This window comes from Meriones unguiculatus, chromosome 2, assembly GCF_030254825.1.
Source record: "Meriones unguiculatus strain TT.TT164.6M chromosome 2, Bangor_MerUng_6.1, whole genome shotgun sequence".
Classification (NCBI taxonomy): Eukaryota; Metazoa; Chordata; class Mammalia; order Rodentia; family Muridae; genus Meriones; species Meriones unguiculatus.
Genome location: NC_083350.1, coordinates 63,573,554 through 63,596,902, shown reverse-complemented (window position 1 = coordinate 63,596,902; position 23,349 = coordinate 63,573,554). Strand labels below are relative to the sequence as shown.

Below are 23,349 nucleotides of genomic sequence, written 5' to 3'. Positions count from 1 at the left end.
ATGCTCATTTCAGTCTGACTTATAGTCTAAAAGCAACAAACAAAAGTAGGCAAACAGACAGAACAGAAGCTTGTCTGTGAAATTATAGAGGCAATACTAGAAGCAACTGTCTAAAGACCTTTCCTAGTGTATGTGGGATACAGACTGCCTGGTACCAAAGCTTTCTCTACCCTTCCTATGACTCCAATAAGAAATCTCTTCCCAATAGGTGTCATAAATACCTTCCTAACTTGTTTTTTGATTTGTGATGAAGATGTGTTTTAAGTCCCCCTTCTCCCTCTGCCTGGAATGCTAAGTTCTAACTTTAGCTGTGGTCTCAGACCCGGACCTCTGCCTCCAGTTTTGGCGCTGAGCTCTGTGGAAAGCCAGTGACATTTTGTTCTGGACTCCGGCATGGAAGCCAAGTGTCCCTGCATGAGGCAGGATATGTTTAGTACAATTCGATGAGCGTGAAGCCTGAACGGAAATTGCATGTTGGAAACTGGGTGTGAAACTGAGTACCCAGGACTGGCTCTTTCCTTAGCAGGTAAAAATTCTGCTAATGCTTCAGACCAACAGGCTTACTCCTCAGCTGCTGTGGCCTTGTCCCTTCAACTGTCAGAATCTTTTTTCTGTGTCATTAGACAGGTTTGAAGCTCCATTTTTCCTGAAAACATTGAGACACAAGTTTAAATCCAGTGAGGTAATATGGTGGTTGGATAAACCACTACATACTGGCAAGTGACACGAGCACCAAGGTTAGGGTCCCTGATAGGAACGCTCTAGCTTTCAATACACTGTTTTAATGGTGAATTTCCGCAAAAGCTGTTTTTTCCTAGCAACACTTAAGCAGCAGCCCTTGTCCTTATTGTATGTCTCCAGCTCTTGTGCGCTCTCTGTGTCTCTCTAGAGTTTGTCTTTTAATAAAAATACCCATCCTACATCTCAGCCAGGGACTGTTTGGAGTTTGGTTTCTACTGCCCTGACATTTCCATTGGGAAGACAGAGGGAGCGTTCCGTCTTCCATGGCACAGGCAGCACTTTACTCCACCCAGAACTCACTGGTTGTCACATGTCATCAGAGTCTCTTCAGCCAGGCAGTGGTGCTCTACAGGTCTCTCTTTTTTGGGAAAGAATGGGTGGGCATGTGTGTTCACGTCTGTGTGGAAGTGTGCACACGTACCCAGGGATGCACATTCCTGTGTGTGTACGTGTGCAGCGTCAGATGGCTTCCTCTATTTGTTCCTGACGATATGTTTTTCAGGCAGGGTCTCTTATTGAACCTGGAACTCACTGATTGGCTATGCTGGCTGGCCATTAAGCGCCATCCACTTTCCCGGTGTCTCACTGGCACTGAAACTCACCGACTCAGGTAGGCTCACTAGCCAGTGAGTCCCAGGGATCCGCCTGTCATTGCCTTTCCAGCACTGGGGTTATAATCTCATGTCACCGTACTGTGCTTTCTATCTGGGTTCCAGGGATTAAACTCTGGTCCTTGTGATTGGCACTTTGATGACTGAGCTGTCTCCCCATCCTCACAATTGAACTCTTCAACCATGGTGTGTGTGTGTGTGTGTGTGTGTGTGTACAGAGAGAGAGTTCTGCTGACTGCTGGAAATAGAACCCCTGCTGTGTTTTGCAGTTTCACTTTCCTCTTTACTGAGCCCTGATTTCCCACAGGGACACTTCCCTCCAATAGGAGCTTTCGGCTTTGGTGGCAGATGCAGTCCTGCAGAAGCATCAGTTCAAAGAGTGACCAGGCCAAATATACAAAGAGACAGCAGGCCTCTGTGATTGTAGTGTACCAACAGCCTCAAAATCCCTCATGCTCTGTTAGGAAAGCTGTTTGAATTGTCAATGTTGAGTTGGCAGAAAGTAGTTAACATTGTTAAGTGTGAGAATATCCGGAGCTCAAAGAGGAGTGTGTGAAAATAAGTCACCGGAGAGAACCGCCAGGACTGTCCCTGGGAGCATGCCCCACGTGAGGGCCTCTCTGACATAAACCGCAACCAAAGACGGGGAGGCCAGAAGCAAGTGTTGGCAAGTGTCTGAACATACGAAGGTGAAATGTCACTGTCTTCCTTCTAATTAGCAGAAACTTCAAGTAGCCTTTAAAAGAGAAGTTGGTGACAGCCTGAGGAATTAGATAATCATCTATTTTAGAGCTGAGCATTTACCCAACCCTGATGTTTTGCAGATAAGAATATTGTTAGCTTAGAAGGGTGTGATGACATGTCCAACGTATTCAAGATGGTGAGTGCTTCAGAGCCAAGGGCCAACACTCTACTTCCCCTGTCTCAACCACATCCTCATGGATTGATGCTTATGCTCTTGTTCTAACAATTCCTTTACCCATTATGATTCCTGTAATGAAAGATATGATCACATCGGTGTGTCCATTTAATGAAAGCTGTAATCATTTTCCCCTCATCAGTAGTAAAATTAACTGGCTGGACACCTCTGCCTAGTTCCTGGGCCTGTGGGAAAGTTAGATGGGCAATTTGGGTAGCTGCTTGGAGCAGAGCCCAGTGTGGCTTAATGTCATCTCTACAGATCATGTTGCATTTTAGGAAATGTACTGTGGAGTTTGTGTGTTTGTTTGTTTGTTTGTTTGTTTTCAGCAGTAGAAGTTGGGGAAGAGGAAAAAAGATATGAGAACAATAGGAATATATAGAGGTGAGGTGTTTATTTAATTTCATATACACACTGTATATACTTAAGATGGAATGCCTACGAGTTATAACAGTGAAGTACATGTACAATATGTCCAGTCTAATTTTCTGCTGTATAATAAACAAGTGCTTTAAGTTGCTTTCTGTTGCTGTGATAAAAAAAAAAAAAAAAAAGAAAGAAACTCAAAAGCAACTTGGAGAGGAAGGAATTTATTTGGATTACATTACATTTCTATATCATAGTTCATCATTGAGGGAAGTCAGGGCAGGAACTCAAGTAGGGGCCTGAGATGGGGACAGAAGAAGAGACCATGGAGAAATGCTACTTACTGGGTTGCTCCCTATGACTTGGTCAGTTTGCTTTCTTGCACATCCCAGGACCACCTGGCAAGGGTTGCCACCACCCAAAGTGGCCTGGTCCCTTCCACATCAGTCATCAGCTAAGAAAATGCCCTCGCAACCTTGCCTACAGCAACCTTACATGGGTGTTTTCTCAGCTGAGGTTCCTTCCCCTCAGATGATTCCAGCTTGGGTCAAGTTGACAGAAAACTAGTAAGCGCAGATGATATAATTGATGCCCCAGCACCAGCTTGAAGGCTCTGCCGGGTGTTCTGGCATACCCCTATAATCTCATCACTTGGAAGCTGAGGCAGGAGGATCAGTGTTCAAGCCAGCCAGGGCTACATGGTAAGACCTTGTCCACGTGTTCTTTTGTAGTTTTCCTTTGTAATTTCTTTCTTTGAGCCTTTGACTTTTCGCTTGAAAATGGCATTTCTAAGAAGACACACACACACAAATGTAAAAAACTAAAGTTCCAATCAGTTTAAATTATGCCTTGCTATTGATCAGCTGACGATGCCCTGAGCTTGTTCCCAAGTTTGTACGATAGCATAATCATAAAGATAGATCGTAAGGGTTCTGGGAGGTTGTAGGATGCTGAAAACCCATGCACAATCACTAACAAATGATATATAAATAACAGGTGTTTTGTGTCTGGTGTAATATGTTCATAGCTGTGCTGTTAAATGCTTTTCTCTCATCTGAAATGTTCCATCTAAAAATGCCTTTTTGCCCTGTCGTTCACTTTGCTCTTGAAGTCTGGGATCTGGTGACCAAGAGGTTGCCACAGGTCTCACAGGCGAACAGTGCCAAGCAAATTCCCAGGTCTTCTGATGTAGCTGTTCATTTTTGAACCCTGCCTCCCTCCTACAATGCCTCCAACTGTTTGTTTTGAATTCATGTCCCCAAACCTGTCAGTCCCCATGTCGTTTTTTTGATGGTAACAACTAAGACCATTCCGAAGGCTTCAAGTTTGGCAGTAGCCTAGCACTGTGGAAGAGCAGGATCGTTTCCTTTATTTCTAGTTATTTCCAGACTCTTACTGTCTTTCCTAACTTCATGAGCACGCTGAGCTGATGGGTTCTGAGGGTAACACTTTGTAATCAGCCTCTTGGTGAACATAGCATCCTTCTGTTTGATTGCTTTGACTCATCTTACATGAAGTCTTTTGAAGCTTATCTTTTACGTTCTCTAAAGACTTGGTCTCATACATGGCCCTTTGCTTAGCCTGTAAAAAAGAAAGCCACCAAATCTTAAAAGAATATGTAGTAACTCTTATACTGTCTCATTGGGGATTTTGGTGATATTTCCCAGGGCTGTTTCCCCAGCCCTGGCTGTGTGGTTCAGCTTCTGACCTTCATTCATTAACCAAATAGTTACTGAATCTTCTGGTTTCAAATACTGTATTAAATGCTTATCTCCAAAAGGAACAAGTGTGTTTGAATGCCACACCCGTTAGAAGGTGATACACATATGAGTGTGGGTTAACAGTAAAACACTAGATGTAGAGCCAGAGTGAGGCCATAAGGAGTGAATGGAGGGCCACCTCAGATGGAAGGAGTTAAGCAGGGACTCTCTGTGACTATGCCTCCACACTGTGATCTGAAGGAGGCAAAGCAGGAGGTTCTAGGTAACACCCGGTGTGTACGGGTCCTAATGCAGAGCCAGACAGCGTGTTTCAGGAACGGCAGGGAAGCTGAAGTGAAAGGGGCTTTCTTAGAGGAAGCATTGGGAAAATGAGGTAGACCTGTGTGTGTGACCTCTGGGCATGGTAGGCTGGGAAAGGAGTGTGGGTTTCACAGAAAGTCACTGTGGTGTTCTTAGAGTATAATCCCGTCTGTGTCATAGTCGCTTTGGCATAATGTGTTAAAAGTAGGACCGAAGGACAACAGACCATGCTATAGCAAGGAGAGCGAAATGACCCCAGATCCATGTACCTGTTGGTGAACTTTCTGATGGCTGACTAAGACTTCCCAATAGAAGCAATGATTTCTGAGTGTGTTGGTTAAGTAGCATCATTGAGTGATTGAGTGATTGATTGATTGATTGGCAGGGTTTCTCTGTGTAGCCCTGGCTTTCCTGGAATTAGCTCTGTAGACCAGGCTTGTTATAGTAAATAAAGAGGGCTAATAATATTTATTATTAAAATCTACAACAATTGCAGCAGTATTATCTAACCTGCTATCATAATCAAGCCCGAGCTTTCCACGCCTTCCTATGCATTTCAGAGCTATGTGGGCATCGGAGCAGAAGAGCAACTGCTCTGTGAGAGCCTGTCACAGAGCACCTCCAGCAAGGACATGTTATGTGGATGTTCAAATTTCATGTTGCTGTCATATCTGGGGGTGTGCACTTGGTCACTTTCAGGTCTTGCGTCCCTGTGTCTTTGAAGGGCCATGCCAGTAATACATCATAGAAAGGATATCTTGAAGTCAGCTGCGCCCATCTTTATAACTCACAGGGACAAGAACTTGAGCACAGCGTAACCCCACAATGCCCCTGTCCAATGGCAACTCTCCACTTGTGCCTTCTCACTGAGTGACCCCTGCAGAAACCCTCAGCCTCACTTGCCAAGCAGACTCCCCTCTGCAAAGCTCTCTTATAAAACGTCCAGGTGTGCTCAGCTACCACAGAACTTTGATGAAATGAAACAAAATCACCCTTCTCAACTTCACACTACCACTGAGCCACTGTACGAGAATGCATGAAGAGCGTAGGCTCTTTTCTCCTGTCCCCACTCCTGCGCTAACTCCTGGGATAACGATATTCACACGCAGAACGATGATATCACATTCAACCTCACCAGTCCGCTCAAAATGGATCATAAACCTGAATGTCAAAAGTAGAACCATGCAGCCTTTAGAAGAAAGCATTAGGTGCAGATGTTCACCACCTCGGAGCAGGCAGTGTGGGTGTGGATCTTCATCATCAGGTTTCTTGTTTTGTTTTGTTTTGTTTGAGACAGGGTTTCTCTTTGTAGCCTTGGCTATCCTGGACTCACTTTGTAGACCAGGCTGGCCTCGAACTCCCAGAGATCTGCCACCTCTGCCTCCCAGGGTTCTGCGATTACAGGTGTGCACCACCACGCCTGGCTAGACAGTGGTTTCTTAAGCATGACAACAAAAGCATAAGGACCGAGAGGTTACATGGGATTAGCTCACAATTGGAAGCATACACCTCAGGTGACACTGTCAGAAAGAGTCCACGTAATAGGGCAGGGAGTATTTTCAAACCACCCATCTGATGAGAGAGCTGTGTCTAGAACATGCCCACACCTCAACAAAAGTATAGCTCAGCTTAAAAACAGGTAAAGGGTTTGTAAGGATTCCTCCGAGGACAGTATACAGTGGCCCAGAAGCTCTGTGGGAAGATGTTCAGCACTGTAGCAATTAGTGAAATCTACCTACAGCCTCGATGAGGCACCGACTGCACCCGCTAGGACAGCCAGGATCAAAATAACAGACAGTAGCAAGTGTGGAGTTGAAGTCCACATACATTGCTGGTGGGAAAATAAGATGGTGTGCCTGCGGAAAACAGATGGGCCAGTCTTCAAGATGTTTATCATGGAGACACTGCATGACTCAAAGGAGATTCCACCTTACAGCCAATGAAAACATATGTCATGCAGGAACTTACAAATGTTCTTAGCAGCTTTCCTCAATAGTCCCCAAGTGGCCCAGATGCCCACTGACTGATGGATGGATTGATAAAATGTGGTGTACTTATATAATGAAATATTATCCATAAAAAGGATTAGAGGTCTAATGAATCTTGAAAGGTTTTTCTGAGGAAAAAAAAAAAAACAAGCTCGGTGGTCTCAAAGTATGATCCCCCTTATGTGAAATCCGGGGGAAAGGCAGATACAGGGAAAGGCAAAAACAGTTGCCAGGACACAGGGGAGGGAGAGCAGAGAGAGTGGCCGCCAGTGGCTGGGGAGTCTGTGTGTGTTGGTAAAAGATATTCTGGAATTAGATACCTGGTATTGGATTTACAGTCCCAGGAATATGGAACTACTGAAAACTGAATTGCACATTTTAAAAGGTTTTATTATAAATTATATCTGAATGTTTTGAAAAGGCTTGTTACTGTATGCCTTTTAAATTCAAACCTACAATGGAAAGAATAAATAAATGATCTTTTTTCTTAATTTTTGAGAGAAGGGAAATTGTTTTTTGGGATTTTTTGGGGGGAGGTTGTAGAATTTTGTTTGTTTCTTTTTGTTTTTCAAGACAGGGTTTCTGTCTTGAAAAATTCTAGCCCTGGCTGTCCTAGAATTTTCTCTGTAGAACAGAGAACTTGAAGTCAGAGAACCCCTTGCCCGTGCCTCCTGAGTGCTGGGATTAAAGGTGTGCACCATCAATCACCCATCAAGAGAGATGTTGTAAAACACAAGCTCTATTAATACAGAATATAGATATTAGATAAGAAGATAGGGCTGTCACAGGGACAGATTTAAACCACATGATTCACAGTCTTAAATCACACTTTTAACAATGTGATAATATGAATATATGGGAATAGCAAGGCACAGTGGTGCACACCTGTGATGCCAGGAGGCAGAGGCAGGTGGCTCTCTGTGAGTTCGAGGCCAGCCTGGTCTACAAAGCGAGTCCAGGACAGCCAAGGCTACACAGAGACCCTGTCTTGTAAAACAAAAAAAAAAAAAAAAAAAAAGAGAAATTTATATATGAAAATATATACTATAAAACATTCATTTTTATTTTATTTCTAATTTTTAAACAGTATTTTAATAGCAATAAGATTTTCCAGTGGCATGCCTAGAATGCTTGTATCTTACATGTTGTGACAAGTAAAAATGCCCTCCCTAGATTTAAAAAAAAAAAGTGTCAGCACCTGTATTAGGAAAGTAATCCTGGTAAACACCGAGCTCTGATCAGGGACCAAGACATGGCTGGCTTATTAGTTGGCAGTTTGGAATAAACATTCCAGAAAGTAATCTTGACAAGCTTATGGAGAGAAGAGTTCCCAGGAAAGACGTTGGGTAGCTCAGCATGCATGGAGAGCCAAGGTCAGAGGTGAAGGAACCTCCTTGCGCCTGGAGAAGAGGATTGTGAGAATAGAAAGCCCCCGTGTTTCACGGCACACCAGAGGCAATGCTCCCACATGACAAACTCTTTGCCTCTGCATTTCTCTCTCCATCATTTGACGGAGGCAGAAATGTACACAGCATCGCTCCTGTCATGGGCCCGCACCCTCAGTGTGCAGGCAGGAAAAGGAGGCTCACCTACATTCAGCTTCTGGGGTATTGAGGCTGGGCCCTGTAGCATCTCGCTGGTAAGAAGGTATCCAAATGCAGAGGAGTCAAAAACTGACAGATTCCCACTAACATTTGGAATGACTAAAATTAGAAACATACTTTCTATCACAAACCAAAATAAATTCCACATGGATCCAGAATTTGAATGTAAAACTGGAGCTCATAAAAGCACTTACTGAAACTATGCATGAATATTTATGGGATCTCGGTTGAGGGAAGTTGCTAAGCATGATGTAAACACCAGAATGCCATTAAAACATTGATAGAGAATATTAAATGAGCCAGAAAAGGACCCGAGGTGTGGGAGAGTGCTTGCATAGTGTGTACAACGCCTTGAGTTTGATTCCTAGCACTACAGAAACAAAGGTGTATGTAAAAATTGATATGGCTGTATTTTAAAAGTATTATCACATTCTAGTATAACCCCATCTCTGAAAAAAAAAAAAAAAAAAAAGCAAAATGGTATATGCCTGAATACAAGAGGGGTTTGTTTGCACTTGGTGATAGGTATTAGAGACGCTGAGATGATTTTTCCTAACCTTCCTCAACGCGCTGATTCCCCCTCAAACCCTCTAAAGTTATCACTTATTTTTAAATTTGAAAAGTGGAAGATTTGGGTGATTGGTTCATGAGAATTTAATGCTAATCTCTAGAAAAAGAATAACTTTGCAGACTATGTCAGAGACAGCACCTTCACATGTCCGCCTGTGTTACATCGCAGGGGGTTGGAGTTTGGTCCATCTGATGGCACGTTTAAAAGGAGGATTAGATAATTGAGCCCCTCCCCTGCCCCAAGCCTGATGTTTCCTCTTACCTCCCCAGAGTTTGGGGTTTGGGTTTGCTATGCCTTGTCTTGTTTTTTTAAGAGAAGCCATCTGCTTATGACGAAATGCTTGATTCACAGTGTTGGCATCTAAGGGAAAGCCAGATGCCTGTGTTTCATCTCTTCATCACCTCACCTACAAAGAATGAGCTACCCCAGCGTTTCTAGTTCCACACTACCTTTAGATTCCTAGTGTCTTGTCTCCTCTTCTCTGGGACTCCATCTTAGTAGAGGATTTGGCATAAAACACAGTGGTGGCTTAGCCGAAGGGGAGTCTCCCGCTTGAAAGACGAGGCCTCCGAGAAGCCTTGGTGGTAAAGATGAGGGAGACCCTTCACAGTCCAGAAAGACGAATCAATAGCATGTCATGGTAACAGAGCAAGCTATCTGAAGATGGTGAAGAGAGAAAAAAATTTAAGCGCCACACCACTTGTCCTCACTCTTCTCAGGAGACAGGGGACTCTTGACAGTTTCTTATGTTAAATGTCTTTACCATTCAGATAAGAGCCAAGTAAACACTGTCTTGATGGGTTTTTTTTCTAGCTCAGTAGTTCTGCCTTCATGTTTAACTGTAAAAGTCTTTTTGCTAAGATGTCTCTTTGGGAGGGTCCCATTGAACATTCCACACACTTTCCTCTCAGTTTTAAGTGTAATGACTCTGAATCATGTCATGAAGTCAGGACATCCTGGCTTCCTCCTGTATGCTAATGAGGGAAGCCTGTTGCCCTTGAGCTGGAGTGAGATCAGCATACAGCTGCTTCTGGTATTAGAAGGCCTCGTGTTAGTTTCCAGCCCCGTTCCTTTGCAACATGGTTGTAATACAGCATGAGCATGTGTGTGGGGGCCACCCACACTGTAAGAACCTGTGTGCCTCCCTCCTGGTTACATGTTCTGTGCTTTTTCTTCCTAAGCTGACTGATGGCAGTGAGGATCACACTAGCTAGAGGGAAGGCCAAGGCTGTGTTGTGTACCTTTCCTCTGATAGAAGCAGCAAGAATTATTCTTATCGAGGCTTCTTTGGCATCACTGGAGGATCCCATGTGTTGGTCGTGGGGACTGAATATACAGTGGACCTGACAGGGAGGCGACGGGCTCTGTTCTGTTGAGACATGGCCTCTTCCCTCTGGTACCCAGCCCCTGCTGTCGAGGGAGCGTTTCGTGCAATGGTAAAGGGGATGTACGTGCAGGAGGTTCTGCTCTGTATCATGGTGCCTGGCATCATGGCCTCCATCACACCTGAGTACAGCCAGACTCAGCCACGCCTCTCTTGTCTCTTTCTAGGAGCGGCCTATTGCCAGTTCATGGACATGCTTTTCCCAGGCTGTATTAGTTTGAAGAAAGTAAAATTCCAAGCCAAGTTGGAGCATGAGTATATTCACAATTTTAAACTTCTGCAAGCATCATTTAAACGGATGAATGTTGATAAGGTAAGAGGCTTCTTAATAGCCCCATCAAAATGTACTCTTTTCATATCTTTAAATTGTGTGTCTGTGTGTTCGTAGATGGGTCTGCACGCATAAGCACGGTGCCTGCAAAGGCCACAAGAAGGCCTGGGGTTCTCCAGGAGTCAGAGTTACAAGACTGGGAGCCACCCAAGACGGGTGCTGGGAATTGAACTGCAGCCCTCTGAAAGAGCCCTACACACATCAGAGCCATAGATCCATCACCCTTAACGTACTTTGTAACCAAAAATGAAAAAGTCTAAGAACATAGCCATGAAGGGTATAGTTAGAGATCTGACCTCGTGGGAGCCCGTACGTGCATAGACAACAGCCCTGACTCCTCCTACGCATGTGAGGTTTTGGCTTTAAGAAATTCTTTACCCTCTTAGCAGGAGTCCTAAACGTTACAGCAGTTGTTAGCTTCTCCATATTGTAAATGAGAAGCTTTTATGTTTCCCAGCTGCCTCAGGGCTCTGTGGGTATTTTTTTTTTCTCCTTTGGAAAAACAACTTGTTAATGGGGAACCATCATGGGTGTGAATCTCAGTTCTAAGTCATTTACATTTTCAAAACTGGCTCCTCTGTAAAAGAGGACTAGGACCCTCCTTCCTTGAGGCTATGAAACAGTGATGAGGAGATGCCTGTAACTGTCCAGCAGAGTGCATTTCTCAGATTCCAGCATTCATGAATGTTGCTTTTCTCCTTTAGATTAGAATTTTGCCCTAGGGTAACACACATGGAAATCTTGGCACTCACGGCTTAAGGAACTAAGACCTAGTGGTCTCTCTGGGAGTGCTGCTGTCCAAACGTTCACTTGCTAATATGTGTTCATTATTTAGAGTATCTATCTCTTAGGATGAATAAGAATGACAAGGCATGAATTTCAAACAAGGAGAAAGAGATAAACCAGCAAAGGAGGAAGATAACTCTTTGGGGAAAACAAAAACAAACAAACAAAAAACAGTATTAAGCCAGGTGGTTGCATACTCCTGTAATCTCAGCACTTGGGGAGGCAAAGAGATATGGGGAGGTATATCTCTGTGAGTTCAAGGCCAGCCTGGTCTACAAAGTGAGCCAAGGCTACACAGAGAAACCCTGCCTCAACAAAACGAAAACAAACAAAAAAATTTTAAATAAAAACAGTATTAATAAAAGAAATTAATAGGCTAAAGAATTTTTTAAAATAGATACTAGGTTATAAGAGATAAAAGTTAAAGGAAAGTTTAATAATTCAGTACACTCCATTGCTTCCCTAAGTAAGATGCATCCTTACTGGAATGTTGAGAAAATCTGACTGCTTCTTTTCTCAGAATTCTTATTTTAAATGGTGTGCTCTTAGCTAGGCATGGTGGAGCACACCTGTCATTTCCAGCCACTCCTGAGGCTAAGGCAGGAGTATTGCTCAAGCCTAAGAGTTTGAGAAGATCCTGGACAACACGTGCAAAAAAATCCCATTTCAAATAAAAAAGAACAGAGACAAAAAATACGTTTCTCTGAAAAATCTTGACTTTTAATCCTTTGGCTGTGGCTAATTTTCAGGTAGTTCTCTCCATGCTTCCCCAGCTCTGCAGGCTCCCCTCCTTTCTTTCTCTTCTAAGCCCATGCATATGCATGCAAAGGAAGAAACACCCATCCACAGGTTTCTGGCTGGAACTGGCTGTGAATCAAATTGGAGAGCTTTGTGCACCTCTCTTGTAAGTGGACACACAAAGCTAAGAATGTTGAAAAACAAGTTTTCAGTAGGAAAAGCCTGACCTCCCCAGCCTGTCAGCCTCACGAACATCAAGATGCTGGGATTGTCAAATCCCTGGAGAGACACAGTGTCATGTACCTGTCCTCTCTACAGTAGCCGGTTGTGCTAGAGCACCTGGTTCAAGCTTATGTCCCTGATACCAGGAACCCAAAATTAAGCCAACAGAGGAGCTGCCATGTAACACCCTAATGTAAAGTTCTCACACATAGGCAGCAGGCAGATTGCTTCAGTCGTTAATGAAGAACATTGTGCTACAAGGCACTCACCAGTTATCAGCCAGTCTCTCTGAAAGCAAGCAGTAAAACTCAGAGCAGACATCAACTGCAATACACAGAGAAGTCAGTGCAGTGATAACGGACAGGAATCCTTCCAGTGGGAGATCAAGGGAAGTGAGAGGAGCGATTCGGCAGCACCCGAGCCTCCCGGACCACAAGCACCTTCATGAAAAATGTCCTTATTTTCATCTGCATCTCTGTTGGTCTCTATTGCAGCTGCGCCTAAACAGGTATTTTTGCAAAATACAGCTCTGATGACTTAGCCTAAGGAGCTTCCTTCCCTTTTTCTTCCAAGCTATGGTTGATAGTTAAGGGCTTTCTGCTCTTTTTTTTTTTTTAATTATTTCTTTTAATTTTGAGATCATAATATAATTGCATCATTTTCCCCTTTTCTTTCTTCCGTCCAAACCTTTCCATATGCACCCCACCTTGCTCTTTTTCAAATTGATGACTTCCTTTTTCATAAATTGTTGTTCATGGTACCAGAAAGTGCCATGCAAGCTTCCAAAAGAGGGAAGCAACCAATGCCAGCATGGCATTATAACTGTAAGTGTGTAGTAGTGGCCGGCATACTTTGGAGGTAGCCAGTAGCTCTCTAATTGGACTTAGGACCCCCTCAACAATAGGAAAATTACACCTGGCACAAGAAATGTAGCTAACTAACCAGAACTGGTAAAGTCATGGATTTTGGAGGAGAACCTACAGCCACCATTTCTGTTCTTTGAATTGGCCCTATTGACATTTATGACCAACAGTGAGTGGCATATGGTTGCCAAGGTGGCAAAGGCTTGCTGCAGGGTTAGTCTCTTCAGTTTCTATTCATGCTGTCATTCTACGAAGCTGTGTTTCCTGCACTGGGAACGCTGGGCTTCTGTCTGAATCATGCGCGTTACACATGTACATTCTGACTCATAACCTAGTTCTATCATGCTCACATAGCTCACATTCACCCAGTGACAGAGGAAGTACAACAGTATTCGTGCAATGTGGGAATCATGATACCGTTCCATTTTCCTTAAAAAGAAAAAAAAAGTGGCCCTCTGAATTACAGCTCAGCAATCAAGTCCCTCCCCCCTTTTTGTTTGTCACAATTCCAAAGGTTCCTGTGAGAGTTAGCCATGGCTAACTCCTGGCTGGCCCTTTGAGTTGTAGTGGAAAGGTTACTCTGAAACCTTTGTCTCTCTTAGGCCGATGTGCATGTCACCTGCGCCTTCTTCATGTGCACCCATGACCCCCTTAATGAGCATCTTCCTCTCTCTCTGCACTCCTGTGGAGCCCCAGCTCTGCTCCTGGGCGGCTCACTCCTGGGCCCTGCACTGCGTTAGCTGGCATGCCGTCCCTACATTTTAATGAGCTCTGTTTCATGTGGCCTATTAGCTTGGCGTCTTGGAACCTTTCCCTGGTTCATGTGCACTATCTGGTAACTGTAAACCTGATAAGAGTTTATCGCAATACAATTGGGCCAAGGGTTTCCAAAGAAACTAGAACACGCTTCGACTTTGTATTTTGCGGGGATATTACATAACTATAAATATCCTATACACAAGATAAGTTCCTCTCTTTTGTTTTTTGGCTTTTCTGAGATGAGGCCTCACTGTAGCCCAGTTTGATCTCAACTCAAGGGTTGTCTGGCTGTTTGTTTGTCTGGGTTTTATTGTTGTTGTTGTTGTTTTTTTTTAACCAATTTTTTTAATAGTTAAAAATTATGTTAATTCTAGAATAGCACTAAGAAGATGGGTAAACAATCAGTGGTCAAGAACTGCAGGCAGTTGGCCAAAGGTTGCTCAGTGGTTAAGAGTACCTGCTGCTCCCACAGAGGAGAGGTTCAGTTCCCAGCACCAACATCTGGTGGCTCACAGCAACCTGTAACTTCAGTTACAGAGGCTCCAGTGACCTCTTCTGGCTTCAGCACACACACAGCACACATACATGGACACATATAAGAACAAATAAAAATTTTGTTTACAAAAGAATTCCAAGCAAGCAGTTCTTAGGATATAATTGCATAAAACTCCAAAGAACCCTGAGGTTCATGACTCATGTATCCACCTGACGTTGCAGGTAATTCCAGTGGAGAAGCTGGTGAAAGGGCGTTTCCAAGACAACCTGGATTTTATTCAGTGGTTTAAGAAATTCTACGACGCTAACTATGATGGGAAGGAGTATGACCCTGTAGAGGCACGACAAGGGCAAGATGCAATTCCCCCCCCTGACCCCGGCGAACAGATCTTCAACCTGCCCAAGAAGTCTCACCATGCAAACTCCCCCACGGCAGGTATGTTCTCAGGAAATGTGGTACCCTCCTTATAGGAGATGGCTCTGGCTCGCCCGTGCTTCAGTCCAAGCCATAATTGACAGTATCTCCATGCCTCTGAACGGTTTTCAGTATTATCTGTGTGAATATCTTGTCTTTCTGTGACCCATCTGTCATGAGTCTGATGATCTTGATTTCAGACATTGAAATGGTATACCCGCACATGCTGTGTCTCTGTAGCTGGCTGTTAAAGATGATACCCTGGGGATCGATTTCTTTTTCTCTCTTAATTTTTCTGAAAATTTTTAAGTAGTCAGTTTAGATTTAGATCAAAATATTTTTACTGCTCAATTGCTAGCAAGATAGATCATAATATGAAATAACTTATGCTGCTAACTATGGATCATTTTTATATAGTTGTTCAAAGGAAATTAGTGATTGGTTTTGTATGTTAAGGTGGACACTTCATCTTTTATAGATCTTTGTCCTGAAATCACTGAGGTTACATACCTAGAACTTTCAGGAGTGTTTTAACTTTTGTGGTTTAAAAAAAAAAAAAAAACCTCTAAAATATCTTAGAAATATCATTGGCGTAAACAGCCAACTTTACCAGACAACATATGTTCATGTGAAATGGGGCCATTATTATAAATACCAGTTGTGTGCTGGACCATGAACAGTGAAACTTGCAAAAACTTTGTTTCCATCCCAAATGGAGAGCCCAATGTTCAGACCTATTAATATATATATATGTTGCTCATCCTACTACAGTCAGTATGGAGTAGATATGATTAATAATAGAAATAGGTAGCTTTATTATCATAGTCTCCCTCGCTAGAAACCTTTTCCTTCTTGTCTGTCTGTGTTCATAGCTATATCCCAGGTAATCTGACATCTTCAAAAGATTTTTGAAATAATTTGTTTTAAAAAATATTGTTAGAGGTTAACAAGATCAGCGTGTGTACTTAGCAGTCTTTTAGAAGAGGTCTTCTTCATGTGGACTAGCAAAGTGGAAGAAAACGAACATAGATCTCTAGGAGATATTTCGGAAGTAACTGGATTGGGTTTTGGTGATGGATGGATCCTGGAGTGAGCAAGCTAGCTACCAAGTGTGACTTCTGGGATTGTCCCCGATACTTGGAAGGATGAGGTTATCATTCAGTAAGTGCTGAAAGAGAGCTGGATCTGAGAAGTACTGTTCATTTTTATATACTGAGTTCCAGGTTTCTCTTCAGCATCCAAAAGATAATCTAAATAACCAGTGTGTGTATGTGTCTGTGTGTGTGTTTGTCTGTGTCTGTATGTGTGCAATAGGTAAATATTTGTGAGTGCTCTATACATTGAAGCTGGAAGTGAATACAGAATGGTAAAGGGAGGGTGCCTTCAGGAACTCATAACAATTATGGGTGAGTAAAGGAGAAGAAATGTTCCTGGAATGCAGAGACAGTGCCAAAAAGATTAGGAGAAACGAAGGAGTGGCTTTCATGGCAGCAGCGGGAAGCAGACAGAATGATCCACAGTTTCTAACTCCGAAGAAAGTAGAGTGGGGCCTGGATGGGTTTGTTGATCCTTCAACTTGAGAGTCGTTCATGGACTAATGAAACAAGACTGGAACTCGGAATGAGTTGGATGGAAGATATTGAGTCAGTATCCAAGTCCAGTTTCAGAATGAATGAGCCTCATAGATAAAGAGAGCTGAGCTTTGATCTTTGGGAGTTAGACACATGTAGAGGGAAGAAGCTTTTTAAGGGATGAACATAGACAAGGAGATCAAGAGAACCAAAATCATTAGTTGTGTGTGAAATGGATAGACCTAGAATAGTTTTCTTTCTTCCACAATCATACTGTGACCTTAATTTTTTTTTTGCCTCAGCTCCAGCCCTTCCCTTCCAAACAGAACTGCAGTATGTTGCCTTGTCCTCATTTTCCAAGAATTCCCTCATCTGTGTCTCACAGAACAAACAGTAGGAAGTTTCTAGAAAGAGGTCATGCATATTAATTGTGGAAATATCATGTCCAATGAAACTTGAAAATAGGTACGTGGAAAGCTGACTCCTAGGGCGTGATTAATAATCTTTCAGAGAACTGTTGTCCTGAGATGCTGGATTAAAAACTTGGACAAGGCTGGGTGGGTATGGAGGCGAGGTGGTAACAGACCCAACCCCTAACACCTTTGTCGAGGAAACAAGTGAGGAAAATAATAAGCATTTGGTTGTTTAGGGGGCATGGGAGAAGGGCATCCATTCATGTTTGCTTTGAGAACAAGGTGAAATGATCAGGTTTGTAAAGATCAGAAAAGAAACTCTGACAAATCAAGGATGAGAGAAAAGGAGAGCGTAGAGGACCATGACCCTGAACTTGAAGAAGAGGATGCGGTCAGGGGTTTAAGTGGGGTTGTTAATGAGAAAGAGAGGATGCATTTTTCTGGCTGATACGAGGGGTAAGGTTGGGTGAAAATTAAGCCACAAGGAGATTGGGGAACAAAATTTCTTGCAGTTCAAATTGGTCACCGCTTTTGTCAGCAGCCTCTGTCAGTCTAACAGGTGGATTTGGAGCATGTGAGGGGAGAAAACTCGATGAAACACAACGCAGGCTGCCGCTTCCCTCTTGATGCCGTTTTCCTAGCTGTTCCTGGTGGACAGGTTGGTTTTGAAAGCCGACTGTACTTTTTTAAAAATTCTAATAATAAACCTCAGCATAGTTTTCTGTGTTTTCCAGAACTTAACCTCTCAGGTGACAAAGCTCAGGAAACATATTAAAGTCAGCAGTTAATAAACTTGATTTGCGTTTGTGTGTGTCTCTGTGTGTGTGTGTGTTTTCCAGGAGGCAGTGGTTTCTGATACCGCTCCTATACCTTATGGTGTTTACTTTGTTGGTATTACTCAGAGAGGAATGGCATTTTCAGGAGGCAAATTAATCATCCCCCTTTAATCAAATGTGTCCTGAATATTAGACATTGTGAGGCAGTAAAGTTTTACTGGAGAAAAATTACCACAAGACATATATTACACGTGGGATATGTTTTTTAAGGACCACAGTAGGAGAAAGGCCCCGAGATATGCACAAGGACCCGAATTTTCTCAGAATCCTGCATCTAGATATTGGGGACACAGCCAAGAAAATGTAAGGTCAGAATGTTTCCCGAAAGTCAGGAGAGGTGCTGGAAATCTGTTTATAGAATTCGTGAACTTTAGTCCAGGTTCCTAGGGACTTTTTCAGAGTCTGTTCCTTTTTCGTCAAGACATATGTATTATAGAACATGGGGATATCAGGTCCCAGCACATGACCTATGGCAGGATCTGTAGGTACCCTAGCACAAACAGCAGTAAAAGATGCAAGAGTCTTCAGCTGGGAAGTTTACCAGACCCAGCTGGTGCACGAGTCCCACAAGGGTGAGCACGATGTAGTAGGTCTCAGGGTTCTCTGAGAATTCTCTGTTCAGAACATGCTCTCTCTAATGTGGTCTTGATGTACATATGGTATGAGTTGTCCTTCACCCAAGACCACTCGTCTGACTTCTCCATTCCAGACATGGAATGAAAGCCAGGCGGTGGTAGTACATACCTTTCCCAGCACTCAGGAAGCAGAGGGAGGTGGATCTCCGAGCTTGAGGCCAGTCTGGTCTACAAAGCAAGTTCCAGGACAGCCAGGGATATGCAGAGAAACTCTGACTTGAAAAACAAAAACAAAACAAACAAACAAACAAAAAACTTGTGATGAATTGAAGTGCGTTTTGAAGTTGTGCTAGGTCAATCTAGCTATCATTCTGTTTTCATATTAAAACCTCGATTAATTATCTGGCTCCTTTTTAATTATCTGTATCCATGGAAACTAGTAAGGACATGTATGGTTGAAAACAGGATGGAGGGTGGTATTTTGGAATACGTGATTAATTTTACAGTGGATGAATTTCTCACAGATATGCTTTGATGTGATTTAACTTGCATGCGTGGCAACTTCAAAGCATCTCATATGACAGAAGGGCCAGAGTAGAGTGTAAGGTCCATGTAATGGTGATTGAGCAGACCCTGTTTATGGTAGCGAGGAAGAAAATCCTGCTCTTGCAGCTTCCGTGCTGTGTGTAGCCGTGCACAAGAGAAAGGTTCCTGTATAAAATAGGTGCTCTCCAAATATTTGGCACATTCTCGTTGAGAGCATGCTTGATTTCTCTGTCATTTCAACTTTTTTCAGCCCGGCAGGGTGGTGCATGTAACCCCAACACTCAGGCAGGTGGACAGAGGCAGGTAGATCTCTGTGAGTTTGAGGCCAGCCTGGTCTACAAAGCAAGTCCAGGAGAGCCAAGGCCTCACAGAGAAACCCTGTCTTGAAAAAATAAAACAAACAAACAAAAAAACAATGAGTCTCCTCTGGACTCAAAGAAGCATAAAGTTGGTTGGTGTCTGTGTATTATAGATAGGCAACTCACCTTTACTATAATCAACTTTAATATAAACAGGTTTCATATAAGGGTGAGTAGCTGCCAAGTAAGATCAATTCTGACTGAATTTTGAGGAATCGTGTTTTCAGTTGATCTTAACCTACCACCCACAGCCATACATTTGAATGCACAGTGATAGCTGTCTGTTGTGTTTCTACATCCTTGTGAATTGTGACGTTTCTAACTGTAATTGCCCTGATCCTACCTGCAATTTGATAGCCGTCTGGGGAGGTAGGCTTTCTATGTAAAGACCTACAAAAATTAGAAGGAAATTCAGCATTATGGTTTCTGTGGCAACAGCAGCTCAGACACATTGCAGATTCACATACGCTAATGTATTTAAATCAGACTCCCAAATATAAATATAGCACGGTAGATTTAGAGTTGCTATGGGAATTGAGCTTTCTCTCTTCCTTTGAGACCAGTGCTTCAGCTTTAAAATGTGGTTAGGAGAAAAGGTAGTGGTTCCAAAACACTGTATCCAGGTAGTGTCAGCTGAGAACCAGAGGAGTCTTCATTAAACCCCTAGATGTAGATTTTAGTAAAGCCCAATATATATATATATATATATATATATATATATATATATATATATATTATATTGAACATTGAATATTTTTACTCAGTTACCCTAGGCTGTTGGTTTTTGTTACTGTGTTTATCCATTTATTTGCTTAGCAAAGTACAAGCATTGGTTCAGCATCTAAAATCCAGGTAGACGTTACCCTTCACCTTCTCTAGAGAAAGAAAAGTTGCTTTACTTCTTTGTGTTTTTATGTTAGTTTTGTTTCTTGGGAAAGATAGTGCCAAGTGTGGTGGTGTGCGCCTGTAATCCCAGCACTCAGGAGACACAGAGGCAGGCAGATCTCTAGAGTTTGAGGCCAGAGTCATTCTGGTCCATAGAGTAAGTTCAAGGTCAGCCAGGGTGACACAGAGAAACCGTCGGAAAAAAAAAAGAAAAAGAAAAAGGGTAGTGAAATAAAAAAATAAAATAAAAGCAATCTTGTTTGTTTGTTTTAGCCTCATTCTGATCTTAGTTTTATAGTTGAGAATATGTCCCTTTTAGTTAGAGTACCACATGCATTTGAAAAGCATGTGTACTCTTCATTTGAACAGTGCCTTGCAAATATGTAAAGCCAGGGAGTTTGACAGTGCATTTCAGATTCTCTGTGGTTTAATGGGAGGGGCTTGTCTATCCTGAATAATTGCTGCAAAAATAATTTGTAGCATTTTTACATTTGATTGTGAAATTGTTCCTCAATTTAGTTGTTTCTGGCTTTGATTTCTGTTTTTGAAGACTCTTTTACAAGTGCATAGGTATTTATGATTAAGTCGTCCTCTTGAATTGAACTTACATTTTTGAAACTACTCAGTCTTAAAGACAATGATAATGACAATATAGCCACTACTGCTTTTTTATATTTATGGTTTGAGTGGTATATCTTTCTTTTTAATAAGGTAAACACCCACCTATCTGTGTCTTTATATGTAAAGTGTGTCTCTATATGTAAAGTGTATCTTTAACCATCATATGATTGGGCCCTGCCTTTTAACTCACTTTGGTAATCTCTGCCTTTTAGAGTGATCAGTCCATTTCATTTAAGTCTACCAAATTATTAATGGTTTCCCTGCTACTAAAACGTTTAGTTTTTATATTTTATCATATTCCGTTTCTTCATTTCTAAACATTTGAGTTCCATACATATTCTTTAAAATGAAGAACATTTAACATTTCATACAGTGACAGGCCAAGTGGTAGAACCCTGGTCAGCTTTCCTCTTTTCTGTAGAGTTCTTTATAGTGTATTCATTCCTAGTGTTTACACTAGACAAAGCATTCCTTCGAGCACTTTAAAGATGCTGTGGTCTCATGCCCTTTCCCGGAGCTTTTCTCCTTATCTTTGGTTTTCTGTTTCAACAGTGATGCCTGACCAAGGTTCCGTCGTCTGAATTTATTATGGAGTTCCTTACCGATCCTCGTTACCTAAGTCAGGAAAGCACCATCAGCATCTTGTCAATAGCTGTTAGCAGTCCTCGTTATGTGTAGAACGGTGTTTGCGGCTCACTCAGCCCAGGCCCCTCTCCACCAACATACGCCATGGCCCATGTGTACTAAGACACTGTTCTATTCCTGAGCTGCATGTGGTTGTCCCTTAGCTGTGTAAATGCCTGAAGAAAATTTTAAGGAAATGTTCTAATGGCTCAGCTGATTAAATTGCTGGAGGGAACCCCCTCCTCCCTGTTAGGAAAGGAGCATCAGCAGTGTTCTTCCCATTGCATGTCTGTCCCTTCAGAGAGAAATAAGAGATACCGCTAGGCTTTGGGATACTCTTCTCAAAAACTAGCCAAGCCTGTTTTTTTCCTACTATCTGTGTGTGAGCTACTATATATAGTTACGTAGCATAAACTCGACCTTTAAACAACAAGATGCATTTCTTGCAAACAGGAGGGCCAGCAAGTTCAAAAGCAAAGTGCTAGGAGCTTCAGTGTCTCATAAGGACCTGTTTCCCACAAACATTCTTCATAGATGATGTCTCCCACCGTGTCCTGAGGGGAGGCCGTGGTTCTCCAGGCAACCTCTCCTGAGTCTTTTTCTAAGAATGCTGCTTGCATTCCTTTGGTCTTTGTCTGAAAGCTTCACCTCCTAGGACTATCGTTTTGAGATGAGTTTAAACATATGAGTTGGTGTGGGGACAGGTTACAACACAATGTAAAAAGTTTTACAACAGAGTGAGAAGTAAGAACTAAAAACTGTCCTCTGTGTGATTCTATGGCACACGTATACACACACACACACAGACACACACACACACTATATATATATATATATATATATTCACACATACAGTCACACCCTGATTTTTACTTTGCCCAACCCACCAAATGACCAAGAAAGACACTTATAATAAAAACAGGAATGAAAACACTCTACCTATAATGGTCACAGAACTACAGCACAAATACTCCACCAGATCACACTTTTAGGATATCTGTGAGGTTAGAATATCAGACACAAGAAGCAAAGGAACACAGAGAATTCAGGAGAACAGGAGACTCTGGCAGTATCTGTCTTTTCTATCTATGTTTGTTTGCTTGGTAGGATGGCATTTTTGATAGATGATAGGAGTTCAGTTTATGTTTTTTTTTTAATTATTTGGCTTTCTTGAAGCAACGTTACATACATGGTTTTAAAAAAAAAAAAAAACCTAGATTTTTGGAAAGCCTGGAAATCAGAAGTTTTAAAATGCTGTAGAGTTGTTGTCCTGTATCTCTTAAAAATCTTAATTTACAGCTGGGCGTGGTGGTGCACGCCTTTAATCCCAGCACTTGGGAGACAGAGGCAGGCAGATCTCTTTGAGTTTGAGGCCAGCCTGGTCTACAGAGTGAGTTCCAAGACAGCTGACCTACACAGAGGAACCCTGTCTCAAAATTAACTAATTAATTATTTAAAAAATCTCAGTCCCATGATTTGAACTTTTTCATGCGTTTTCGGGGGTACTTAAAATAGAGAAGGGCTAGGCGCTACCCGTGGGTATCTGTGCAGTGCTGTGCGCTGTGCGCCACCTGCTCTACACCTCCTTTTCAGCAGGTGGCTGTTAACACCAGCCTTGTTCCAGCATCTAGGAAGCTAGAAGCAGAACTTCAGTAACTTGGCTAGGCGAGGGACTGAGATTTGAGGTGTGACCCCGACTCCAGAACCCTTGCTCCTCCCTGAACCGCTTCCCTCGGGTTTCACAGATACAGCCTTGGGCATCTTATCCTCCCTACACCGTATGGAACCACAGTAATTTTCACAATCCAAAAACGACACGCTGAGGTTCAACAAGGAAGATGAAGACTGTGGGCTTTACTAAGAGATGCCTCTTGGAGTGGCACGTGTTTAAAGTCCAAAGCGTCCTCATTTGAGTCATTTTGAGTGAGAAGTGGCACCGCGTTTTACCATATTCGTAAAAGCAGGAAATGTGACGTCACTTGTTCCTGGGTGTTTATCTCTGTGTCCAACGAACGATGTGTCCCATCAAGATTCTTCTCTGAAGAAATGGTGTGAGGGATATTGAAGTAAAGTATAAGCCTCATAAACAAAATTGGCATTTAGTT

General features: G+C 42.6%; 1 protein-coding gene across 3 annotated transcripts in view; it reads left to right on the top strand.

Annotated features, from left to right (window-relative positions):
• Mapre2 (microtubule associated protein RP/EB family member 2) overlaps positions 1-23,349 on the top strand; it is a 141,877-nt gene that overhangs the window by 93,062 nt on the left and 25,466 nt on the right. For all 3 annotated transcript variants that reach the window (XM_060377605.1, XM_060377604.1, XM_021626759.2), the window contains 2 exons: positions 10,373-10,518; positions 14,622-14,835. In XM_060377605.1, the coding sequence (XP_060233588.1) occupies positions 10,373-10,518; positions 14,622-14,835 (360 nt within the window). The remainder of the gene's footprint in view (positions 1-10,372; positions 10,519-14,621; positions 14,836-23,349) is intronic.